General features: G+C 44.9%; 1 protein-coding gene across 1 annotated transcript in view; it reads left to right on the top strand.

The window, feature by feature from the left end:
* LOC134662360 (tyrosine-protein kinase Btk) overlaps nt 1-11,171 on the top strand; it is an 87,553-nt gene extending 76,382 nt beyond the window's left edge. Inside the window, exons 14-17 of the mRNA XM_063518562.1 lie at nt 3,136-3,231; nt 5,959-6,100; nt 8,480-8,613; nt 10,994-11,171. Of these exons, the coding sequence (XP_063374632.1) occupies nt 3,136-3,231; nt 5,959-6,100; nt 8,480-8,613; nt 10,994-11,095 (474 nt within the window). The 3' untranslated portion in view covers nt 11,096-11,171. The remainder of the gene's footprint in view (nt 1-3,135; nt 3,232-5,958; nt 6,101-8,479; nt 8,614-10,993) is intronic.
* The last annotated feature ends 2,231 nt before the right edge of the window (nt 11,172-13,402 follow it).

Raw genomic sequence — 13,402 nt, 5'->3', positions numbered from 1 at the left:
CCGCCGCCGTGCTGCTCGACATGTGCATACAGGTGGGCACGTGTCTACATACATCTACACGTGACGGAGCACATGCGGCACGGCTCGCTGTTCAACTACCTGCGCCGCACCGCGCCCGACCAGCTGCCCGCCGCCGTGCTGCTCGACATGTGCATACAGGTGGGCACGTGTCTACATACATCTACACGTGACGGAGCACATGCGGCACGGCTCGCTGTTCAACTACCTGCGCCGCACCGCGCCCGACCAGCTGCCCGCCGCCGTGCTGCTCGACATGTGCATACAGGTGGGCACGTGTCTACATACATCTACACGTGACGGAGCACATGCGGCACGGCTCGCTGTTCAACTACCTGCGCCGCACCGCGCCCGACCAGCTGCCCGCCGCCGTGCTGCTCGACATGTGCATACAGGTGGGCACGTGTCTACATACATCTACACGTGACGGAGCACATGCGGCACGGCTCGCTGTTCAACTACCTGCGCCGCACCGCGCCCGACCAGCTGCCCGCCGCCGTGCTGCTCGACATGTGCATACAGGTGGGCACGTGTCTACATACATCTACACGTGACGGAGCACATGCGGCACGGCTCGCTGTTCAACTACCTGCGCCGCACCGCGCCCGACCAGCTGCCCGCCGCCGTGCTGCTCGACATGTGCATACAGGTGGGCACGTGTCTACATACATCTACACGTGACGGAGCACATGCGGCACGGCTCGCTGTTCAACTACCTGCGCCGCACCGCGCCCGACCAGCTGCCCGCCGCCGTGCTGCTCGACATGTGCATACAGGTGGGCACGTGTCTACATACATCTACACGTGACGGAGCACATGCGGCACGGCTCGCTGTTCAACTACCTGCGCCGCACCGCGCCCGACCAGCTGCCCGCCGCCGTGCTGCTCGACATGTGCATACAGGTGGGCACGTGTCTACATACATCTACACGTGACGGAGCACATGCGGCACGGCTCGCTGTTCAACTACCTGCGCCGCACCGCGCCCGACCAGCTGCCCGCCGCCGTGCTGCTCGACATGTGCATACAGGTGGGCACGTGTCTACATACATCTACACGTGACGGAGCACATGCGGCACGGCTCGCTGTTCAACTACCTGCGCCGCACCGCGCCCGACCAGCTGCCCGCCGCCGTGCTGCTCGACATGTGCATACAGGTGGGCACGTGTCTACATACATCTACACGTGACGGAGCACATGCGGCACGGCTCGCTGTTCAACTACCTGCGCCGCACCGCGCCCGACCAGCTGCCCGCCGCCGTGCTGCTCGACATGTGCATACAGGTGGGCACGTGTCTACATACATCTACACGTGACGGAGCACATGCGGCACGGCTCGCTGTTCAACTACCTGCGCCGCACCGCGCCCGACCAGCTGCCCGCCGCCGTGCTGCTCGACATTTGCATACAGGTGGGCACGTGTCTACATACATCTACACGTGACGGAGCACATGCGGCACGGCTCGCTGTTCAACTACCTGCGCCGCACCGCGCCCGACCAGCTGCCCGCCGCCGTGCTGCTCGACATGTGCATACAGGTGGGCACGTGTCTACATACATCTACACGTGACGGAGCACATGCGGCACGGCTCGCTGTTCAACTACCTGCGCCGCACCGCGCCCGACCAGCTGCCCGCCGCCGTGCTGCTCGACATGTGCATACAGGTGGGCACGTGTCTACATACATCTACACGTGACGGAGCACATGCGGCACGGCTCGCTGTTCAACTACCTGCGCCGCACCGCGCCCGACCAGCTGCCCGCCGCCGTGCTGCTCGACATGTGCATACAGGTGGGCACGTGTCTACATACATCTACACGTGACGGAGCACATGCGGCACGGCTCGCTGTTCAACTACCTGCGCCGCACCGCGCCCGACCAGCTGCCCGCCGCCGTGCTGCTCGACATGTGCATACAGGTGGGCACGTGTCTACATACATCTACACGTGACGGAGCACATGCGGCACGGCTCGCTGTTCAACTACCTGCGCCGCACCGCGCCCGACCAGCTGCCCGCCGCCGTGCTGCTCGACATGTGCATACAGGTGGGCACGTGTCTACATACATCTACACGTGACGGAGCACATGCGGCACGGCTCGCTGTTCAACTACCTGCGCCGCACCGCGCCCGACCAGCTGCCCGCCGCCGTGCTGCTCGACATGTGCATACAGGTGGGCACGTGTCTACATACATCTACACGTGACGGAGCACATGCGGCACGGCTCGCTGTTCAACTACCTGCGCCGCACCGCGCCCGACCAGCTGCCCGCCGCCGTGCTGCTCGACATGTGCATACAGGTGGGCACGTGTCTACATACATCTACACGTGACGGAGCACATGCGGCACGGCTCGCTGTTCAACTACCTGCGCCGCACCGCGCCCGACCAGCTGCCCGCCGCCGTGCTGCTCGACATGTGCATACAGGTGGGCACGTGTCTACATACATCTACACGTGACGGAGCACATGCGGCACGGCTCGCTGTTCAACTACCTGCGCCGCACCGCGCCCGACCAGCTGCCCGCCGCCGTGCTGCTCGACATGTGCATACAGGTGGGCACGTGTCTACATACATCTACACGTGACGGAGCACATGCGGCACGGCTCGCTGTTCAACTACCTGCGCCGCACCGCGCCCGACCAGCTGCCCGCCGCCGTGCTGCTCGACATGTGCATACAGGTGGGCACGTGTCTACATACATCTACACGTGACGGAGCACATGCGGCACGGCTCGCTGTTCAACTACCTGCGCCGCACCGCGCCCGACCAGCTGCCCGCCGCCGTGCTGCTCGACATGTGCATACAGGTGGGCACGTGTCTACATACATCTACACGTGACGGAGCACATGCGGCACGGCTCGCTGTTCAACTACCTGCAAATATATGCAGAAAATATAATTCTTCATGTTCATATTTCTAAGAAAAGGTCACCGACATTGTTTGCAACGATTTTAACTCTGCTACAGAAGTTTCGGTTTCGACTGACACTGAGTCAAAACAAAAGTGAACTTTTGGTTTTGGCAAAAAAAAACAATTTCATTCGGACACAAATAAAAATCCGACTGTCAAATACCTAATACGTACAATAACGTGTAACCTGTTTGTATACTTTCAGGTGTGCAAAGGAATGGCGTATTTGGAGAGGCATAACTACATCCATCGAGATTTAGCTGCAAGAAATTGCTTAGTAGGAGACGAAAACGTAGTAAAAGTAAGTTGAAATGTTAGAGACGTCAAAATTATTAGCTCAAATGCGGCTCCATGTTTTGTTTGGTTTCACCTGTCCCCTGTCTTACCTGTTGTCTGTCCTCACAGCTTCAAAGCTGAAACTTTGCATACATATGTAAATTGGATAACAATGCAATATTATGGTACCTATCAGGGATGTTGCGAACATCCGCATCCGCATCAGCAACCGCGGAACTTCCGCATTATTTTCAACATCCGCATCTGCATCCGCATCCGCATAAAATCGATGCGGAGCTTATGCGGATGCGGATGTCAAAGAAGTCGGTACAGGAATGTCTTAGCGGCGGCGTAAGTGCTAGGTAATTTCGTCATTACCTATAACGAAATCGTCTCGATCCAGAAAAGTCGGCCAAGTTACTGTTTATTAAATATAACGCATCTATATTCGTGCTCAAATACTAAACTTTTCGTTTTTTTTTTAATAAAAAAATACTAAAAATGTAATATTTGACGTTTTCTAAGTACCTAATTTTGACATCCGCATCCGCGGATGTGAGCCTTTAAATATCCGCATCCGCATCCGCGGATGTCAAAAACTCTGCATCCGCAACATCCCTGGTACCTATTATCGAGCTGATCTGATGATGGAGCCAGGAGGTAGCTATAGAAACTAAGATAAAACAACGCAACGCAACTTAATTGTGTTTGGGTTTGTTAGAATTGTCTTGATGAGTATTAGTTGGCTCTTGAAAGAAAAGAAAATCAGCGATAAAAGGTGGTATCAAATAAAACTTTTTGGTTAAAAATCTTATTGTAAGTTAAAGATATTGTAGTCGTTATGTAATGTACGTTGTATAGCAAGCTGCAGAATTGCATGGACACATTACGAATTATAGTACATTATTGCAGAGGCCGGGAAAGGGCAATTCGTGGATGAGTTTCGATTTTGTCGGACGACGCGTAGCGGAGTCCGACAAAGAAGACGAATCCACGAATTGCTATTCCTGCCGAGGCATATATAGTGCTTTTCTCCAAAACATGCGAGGAAATAAATTAAAATAATAATTATTTAAGCATCGAGCATCACTCAAATCGAAACTTCACATCAAAAACGTCAAAAACAATTTCCCTCGTTATTTTTAAAAGTTAAAGGCACAAACTTATTCTGCCATTCAATTCAGTACCATTCAATATTCGTTCATTGAAAATATAGTTGGTCAAAGCAAATTGTCAGTAAATAAGAAAAAAAATAACTATACTCATCCTTTTCTTTTGGGTTCTAGTACTGGTGTAAGACAAAGATAGTATGATTCTCTCTGTCTATGTCAAACTATAATTGTGCAATATAAGCTTTATGAACACGGATGAGATCCTTAAAAAAAAATATAAATAATCTTTGATTTTATTAAGCAGTATTTAATTCGCACGATCATACACGAGCACAACGGTCTTGTAAGAACGAGACATGTAAGGTCGTTTATATTACTATCTCACTCTATCCTATAGCTTGAAATGATAGCTGATCGGGTCGTGTAGACGCGGCCCGCGGCTATAATAATTGGCTGTTTGCGTTTTTTATTTTTAAAAAGTAAAAAACACTACAGTAATAAGTTATTACTGTAGTGTTTTTTTACTTCCCGTCCGCTAGAACAGGACAGCGATAGTTTTATTTTTTTAAATTAGAGTTTGACAATAAAGAAGTACTTCCGGTACTATTTTTGCTACAATAAGGTGAACATTTCCGAGCATATTGGAGAAAATTCATTTATTTATAAAGTGGCCAACAGCTATGCAATTTTGCGGCTGTAAATGTTAATGCATTTACCATCGTATTTAAGTAAATAAAACGGCAAATTATTTTTCTTAAAAATGGACGGCAAAGTCGACGTTGCCGGTTAAAAAATAGGTCGCGAAGTGCGTAGTTTATGGTCATTCAAAAAATTTAAAAGTTAAAAACATTGCAGTCTCGTTTTCGGGACTGCAATGTTGCATACAAATTCCATTATTTAACGAGTTCCAAACTTTCAAAAACTTTAAATGGCCATATCAAATGAAGGCATAGGTCCATTAAACAGCCAAACAGATGATCAGCACTTATTATTATAATGTTGGTGTTGGTACCGCGACTATTTAGGTGTCTCAAATACGTTGGCGTACTTTCAGCAGAAAAATACACTTCTTTTTTTTTTAAGGCGGCAAGTAAATCTTTTTAATAGTTTTACTTTTTTCTGTGAAAATTAGAACGTTGCTTGTGTAAAATATTTCTATTTCTTGCACCATTTTTGAGAAAAGCACTATATATGACTCGGCTGGAAGGCTACTTGCTGGCTTCGGATTCAATTAAACGGACTCCCAAGGTCGTCCGTTATAACGAATCCTCAGCCTGCAACATAGACTAGGAATCCTCTAGACTGAGTTTAGAGCAATTATTTCATGAAACCGATGCTGCCAAAAATACGGGGGTGCGGGGGGACGAGGTGAGCGAATCCCGTGCCGTGATTGGTCCGTTCAAAGACACGGACCAATCACGGCACGGGATTGACTCGAAGATGGAGTAAAACTACCGTATGAGTGGCAGAGGGGGTAGCGTTACTATGCTCAATCTAGAGGATGTCTTGTCTGTGGCCTGCAAGTAGCTACTTCCGAACCTCGACAATAATGTACTATTTCGTGTTTATTAACTTTTTTCACTCTTTGTTGTAATGTTTTTTTCTCTACAACTACAATCTATAAACCTCTCGACCTGCAGGTGGCGGACTTCGGTCTGGCGCGGTACGTGCTGGACGACCAGTACACCAGCTCGGGCGGCACCAAGTTCCCCATCAAGTGGGCGCCGCCCGAGGTGCTCAACTACACGCGCTTCTCCTCCAAGTCCGACGTGTGGGCCTTCGGTGAGTCTGCATCTAGCACCTACCTAGGGTTGCCAAATCGAAACGCTCTATTATCGGGAATTCACTTGGAGGATACAACTAAACGGAGTAGCCATTAACAGGCTTTCCCCTCTGTCGAAAATAGGCGGCCAACGGTCATACACAATGTATGGACTGACGTTTATCTGACATGGCTATTTTTACGTTACGCATACATTTGACGTTCCCCTCCCCCGCAAAAATCGGCAGACTGTTTTGTACAGAAAATTACAGACATGGCGTCACCGTTTGATTATATCCTCCAAGGGAATTCATATCAATTTTTCGGGATTTTGGGACTAAAGTCGGGAAAAAAAACATTCATATTAAAATAATTGTATCAAAAACCCAATACATTACACGACTCTTCTCTTTCCACACAGACTCTAGACGTTTTTATATAAAATAGTATAAATTATTTGAGATCTTGAACAAACAAAAAAAAATGTCTTCTCATTATCTACCTATATTATCATTTAGCATACTTTTAATTAGGTATCAATAATAATAAAAAAAATGTAACTAATTTATTTTTTAGTTTGCTCTTGCCACATGTATTTTATGTTACTTTTTACCGATTTTACAATTTTTTCGCCTTTTTCACTATTTAACGTGAAGCTGTTTTTCGGGACAATTTTCACTTTGTCGGGAATCGGGAACACATGCTAAAAATCGGGAGAATCCCGCCAAATCCCGACCATCTGGCAACCCTATACCTACCCTAGTGTACGACCGTTCATTTCACCGGGCGACTGTGTTATTCCCACTAGTCACCACCGAGTTGTTACTCGTGGTAACGACTGAGAATAATAGTCAAATAATAGATGGCCCATGTACCGCCACGCGTCGGCCCGATTATATGAAAATGGTTGGACGAGTGGCGGCGCACGCGTGGCTTTATCTATTATTGGACATGTAATCTATTGTTCATAGAGATAGAGCCGTTAATCCGTTGGACTATCAACGTGTTTTAACAATTGCTTTACGCTGTTATTTGGATGGGGCATAAATAAAGCCGAAACACTACGACACATTTAACCTTTTCGACGCCGTGTCAAACACAAAAGCTGTCACGCTGACGCCACGTCACCGAAGTGCCAAAACTGAAATTGAACTTAACGCATATGCACGTAGGTCTATGTTGCTCTGTGGTCTGTGACCGATTAATCGGTCTTTGGCGTTGAACCTAAGGTGCGGATATATCGGTCATTGGCGTCCAAAAGGTTAAATAATCAAAATTTCGATGGATTTTTGTGAGCCTGTGAGAAACTAATAATTGGCATGTTTTCTAATGAATTTCAACTTCAACTTCAACATTTATTCAGCAAATAGGCCACAAGGGCACTTTTACACGTCAACATTGAATTTACATACAAGCAAAATAATAATAATAATACATCAACAATTATTAAATACAACTACAACTACCAAATCAAACTAACGTAATACAATTACTTAGAGATGTATAAGGTCTCTTAATGTCGAATTACATAAAAAAACTATAATAATAATATTAAAATAAAAACAAAACAGAGACATGGAAAAAAAAATCTAAACTTATTTAGAGGTGTAAATGTCTCTAAGTGTCAAAACTAAAAAATAACATAGTTTATCAAATTATCCTTAGAGATGTATAGGGTCTCCAAGAGTCACAATCCTGTATGATTAACACATTACGAGAAAAATAAAACATACGAGAACCGAATGAGGCGTCTCACTGCAATTAAATTAAAAAATAAATTTACTAAATATATTCGTGTTAGCTTAAACAGACCTGACTCCACAAACAGCACCCGTTCACGAGTACGACGCGTATCCAGGGGGGTGTCACTCCGCAGTTTAGGTACATTTGGCCGGCGCACCCATCGGACAGGCGTATAGCAGTGGGCTGCCGCTCGGCGTGCACGATAGTCGTGTCACGTGGCGCTCGCGCAAAATTGAAAATACACAATGGCTTAGAAACTTACTTCCGTGAGAATCAAACATACTATCTCCGGATAAAAAATGTATGTTTACATAATCAACGTTTGTAATTTCTACATATTTATCTTAAAAATCATAAACCAGTGGGTATAGGTATAAAAACTTGTCAAGTGATAACCCCGTGCCGACACTCACAGCTCGGTCATAAAAATGCGGCGCGCAAAGGAGATTCACGGTTCGTGCGCGGTTATAAGTTTCAATTTTGCTTGCGGGCGGCGATATAGGTGTAATTTTATACCTAAACCTGACTTTTGTGAAGGAGTGAATTTTCTGTACGGTAGTACTATTAGTTATTCTGTGGCGTATCTCAGCCTGCAGCCATCGCCTCCCTCAACCTTCATTCGGGAATTAATATCTTAACATGTACTCTCTCTGCAGGTGTTCTGATGTGGGAGGTGTTCACGTGCGGCCAAGTGCCGTACGGGCGGATGAAGAACACGCAGGTTGTGGAGATGGTGCAGCGAGGACATCTGCTGGAGAAACCTGATGGCGCCTCACCCGTCATATATAATGTGAGTATTGTTCTGGGCGGCTGGAGGCTACTTGTAGCCTGTTTGTCAACATTTTACGTGCCAGTTACTTTATATAAAAACGTACGTTGTAGTACGTTATTCTCACTAGTTACCACCAAGTTGTTACCAGAGTAGTTACCACCAAAATTTTATTAGAGTTAAATACTAATAAAAACAGTATAGGGGAAACTGGGGAGGGTTGATCACCCCTTTTGTTTTTAGCATACATTTTCTTAACTATTTGTAGTATTGAAAAACTTTATAGACCATACGACTCAGAATTTATCTCTTCATTAATAGTTTGAATTAGAACAGACTTGTGCAATAAATTAGATCATTATTTAATGAAAACCCATACTGTTGACTTTTACCATGTGTCCCCTATGTAAGGGAGACTTGTTTACCCCTGGTCGGGAGCCTTGATCCTAGGGGGATCAAGTGACCCTGGTTCTTGGGACACATGGTAAACATATTTTTACCATGTCTCCCCATACCAAATTCTCATTGATTATATAACTCGGATCGCTATTAGCAATGCATCTATAATTTGTAAAATACACAGCAAACATATATATATTGCATCTTCCATGCTTTGAAGTTGTATTTCCGGTAATCAGATGTCTAAGCCGAAGGGATCAAGTCTTCCAGATTTGGGGACACTTGGTAAAAAGATTTTAAGTGGCAACGTCATATTTCGAGGATAGTATCTACATTAATTTATTCACTTTATCTACAGAAAATTAATATATGAAGATATCAAACACATATTAATCCATAATCTTATACTTTAAAAAAACAAGGTAATCGTATTATCCATAAAACAACATAAAATAGGGAATCAATTTTTGTACCAAAAAAAAGTAAAAAAAAAAAAACAAAAATCTAAGTTATTAACATAAAATTTCTTGTAACAAGCTAATTTTTTTAAAGTTCTTATGAAGGTATTTTTAGCGTCAGATACCTACAGCAATTTTAATTTTTTTACCCATCACTGGTCGTTATTGTTTACTATAATAAATAAGTTTAGAAATTTACTGCTCACGTTTCGAGGACGGTGTTTGAGCTGCATAATCCTAAAATCCTTCATATGGACCGTCGATTCTATAGTACATAAGGTCGGAAAGCCATTGAAATAGCATTTCATCCATAAAAACAAATATCGCCGGTTGAAAACCAAATATTGTTTGTGTTTTTTGTCGACCGAGTAACATCCCCTGTGTGTAAAACGTTTAACTTGATAAAAAGACCAAGTACGGGTAGTTCGTAAAATGTTGATGTCAACTTTAGTCAGTTTTTTCAAAGGCCACGGGGATAATTCCGTTTTCGGAGTCGGTTGTATAATTAAAAACTGAATTATACGCCATTAAATTCCGTTTTAATAAACAATAATGAGTCAAAAACCTTGAAAGTTTAAATCAGTGTTTCTCTGGTCGTACGTTCGCGGCATGATTTACTAAAGAAAAGAAAATATTTATGATAGCTCTATGAATCATTTTGTAAGTAAATTTATTACAATGTATACTTGATCGCTTTGGGGGTGACATGATCCCGGAATCATATCTCCCCTGAAGAAAAAGACAAAGTCTCCCCATACATAGTAAGATTATAAAACGTGCCGTACTCGAAACATGTGTTCGCGTATATCAAAGTAATCCAAGTTAATCATCACTTCAATAAACAACAAATAAAATAAGCACACTCACTAACATCATTTCCATCTCATATTATAAAATAAATCCAGTTAAAGCTTACCGAAATTTGAATATAGTACGCAGAAAATCTTTCACCGTCCGCCATTTTTGAACCACTGACTTTTCCGATACAGTGCCATGACAGAACGTGAAGTTAGGAACGAATGAATGAGTGTTACCTGCGCAAAAAATTTTATCTCGTTTGGTTTGATTAAAAATGAAGTTTACCAAGTGTCCCCTAGGGATCGACCCTCCCCACCCTCACCTAGTATAAATATAGAGTGATTTTGAATTACCGAATAAAATCACTTGAAAAATAATCTCAATGGATTATTAAATTTATCCTTGCATATATTATAGTTTTTGTACTAGTACCGGTTAAACTGATTCAATATTTTTTCTTCGCTTTTAAGACAGTTTACTAAAACACTAATCGACTTAATAATGATTTATTAAATCACTCTATATTTATAAATAAAATACCGGTTTATTTAACTCGCGACGAGGCGCCCCGCCGACGTAAACATAAATCCCAACATGGGAAGGAATCGGTTTTTACCGTTCCGAGCCCATCAATCGGACAGGAAACGGAGGGGTTCTTCTAAAAATCGGTTTTTCGAACGGAGCCGAAATTAAATTTATTTTGCGCCATGGACGCAAAAATTTATCCGGTTTCTGTGCCCCCCCAGGTGATGCGCGCGTGCTGGCGCGCCTTGCCGGACGAGCGGCCGTCGTTCCGCGCGCTGAAGGAGGAGCTGGCGGGCGTGGCGCAGGCCGTGCTGGCCGACTGACTGCGCCTGCTGCTCGCGCTGCTGCGCCCCGCGCCCCCCGCCCCCGCCCCCGCCCCCGCCCCCGCCCCCGCCCCCGCCACGCTGCCGCGCGCCCGCAGCGAACACCCCCGCCCCCCCGGCGAGCTCGCCTGCCCCATATCCAAACTCGGCTAGAATCTAAGAGACGTTCTCTCAAACATGCAATGAAAATAATAAGCTCGCCTGCCCCATATCCAAACTCGGCTAGAATCTAAGAGACGTTCTCTCAAACATGCAATGAAAATAATAAGCTCGCCTGCCCCATATCCAAACTCGGCTAGAATCTAAGAGACGTTCTCTCAAACATGCAATGAAAATAATAAGCTCGCCTGCCCCATATCCAAACTCGGCTAGAATCTAAGAGACGTTCTCTCAAACATGCAATGAAAATAATAAGCTCGCCTGCCCCATATCCAAACTCGGCTAGAATCTAAGAGACGTTCTCTCAAACATGCAATGAAAATAATAAGCTCGCCTGCCCCATATCCAAACTCGGCTAGAATCTAAGAGACGTTCTCTCAAACATGCAATGAAAATAATAAGCTCGCCTGCCCCATATCCAAACTCGGCTAGAATCTAAGAGACGTTCTCTCAAACATGCAATGAAAATAATAAGCTCGCCTGCCCCATATCCAAACTCGGCTAGAATCTAAGAGACGTTCTCTCAAACATGCAATGAAAATAATAAGCTCGCCTGCCCCATATCCAAACTCGGCTAGAATCTAAGAGACGTTCTCTCAAACATGCAATGAAAATAATAAGCTCGCCTGCCCCATATCCAAACTCGGCTAGAATCTAAGAGACGTTCTCTCAAACATGCAATGAAAATAATAAGCTCGCCTGCCCCATATCCAAACTCGGCTAGAATCTAAGAGACGTTCTCTCAAACATGCAATGAAAATAATAAGCTCGCCTGCCCCATATCCAAACTCGGCTAGAATCTAAGAGACGTTCTCTCAAACATGCAATGAAAATAATAAGCTCGCCTGCCCCATATCCAAACTCGGCTAGAATCTAAGAGACGTTCTCTCAAACATGCAATGAAAATAATAAGCTCGCCTGCCCCATATCCAAACTCGGCTAGAATCTAAGAGACGTTCTCTCAAACATGCAATGAAAATAATAAGCTCGCCTGCCCCATATCCAAACTCGGCTAGAATCTAAGAGACGTTCTCTCAAACATGCAATGAAAATAATAAGCTCGCCTGCCCCATATCCAAACTCGGCTAGAATCTAAGAGACGTTCTCTCAAACATGCAATGAAAATAATAAGCTCGCCTGCCCCATATCCAAACTCGGCTAGAATCTAAGAGACGTTCTCTCAAACATGCAATGAAAATAATAAGCTCGCCTGCCCCATATCCAAACTCGGCTAGAATCTAAGAGACGTTCTCTCAAACATGCAATGAAAATAATAAGCTCGCCTGCCCCATATCCAAACTCGGCTAGAATCTAAGAGACGTTCTCTCAAACATGCAATGAAAATAATAAGCTCGCCTGCCCCATATCCAAACTCGGCTAGAATCTAAGAGACGTTCTCTCAAACATGCAATGAAAATAATAAGCTCGCCTGCCCCATATCCAAACTCGGCTAGAATCTAAGAGACGTTCTCTCAAACATGCAATGAAAATAATAAGCTCGCCTGCCCCATATCCAAACTCGGCTAGAATCTAAGAGACGTTCTCTCAAACATGCAATGAAAATAATAAGCTCGCCTGCCCCATATCCAAACTCGGCTAGAATCTAAGAGACGTTTTCTCAAACATGCAATGAAAATAATAAGCTCGCCTGCCCCATATCCAAACTCGGCTAGAATCTAAGAGACGTTCTCTCAAACATGCAATGAAAATAATAAGCTCGCCTGCCCCATATCCAAACTCGGCTAGAATCTAAGAGACGTTCTCTCAAACATGCAATGAAAATAATAAGCTCGCCTGCCCCATATCCAAACTCGGCTAGAATCTAAGAGACGTTCTCTCAAACATGCAATGAAAATAATAAGCTCGCCTGCCCCATATCCAAACTCGGCTAGAATCTAAGAGACGTTCTCTCAAACATGCAATGAAAATAATAAGCTCGCCTGCCCCATATCCAAACTCGGCTAGAATCTAAGAGACGTTCTCTCAAACATGCAATGAAAATAATAAGCTCGCCTGCCCCATATCCAAACTCGGCTAGAATCTAAGAGACGTTCTCTCAAACATGCAATGAAAATAATAAGCTCGCCTGCCCCATATCCAAACTCGGCTAGAATCTAAGAGACGTTTTCTCAAACATGCAATGAAATG

This window comes from Cydia amplana, chromosome 3, assembly GCF_948474715.1.
Source record: "Cydia amplana chromosome 3, ilCydAmpl1.1, whole genome shotgun sequence".
Classification (NCBI taxonomy): Eukaryota; Metazoa; Arthropoda; class Insecta; order Lepidoptera; family Tortricidae; genus Cydia; species Cydia amplana.
This window is presented reverse-complemented; position numbering and strand designations above follow the sequence as displayed.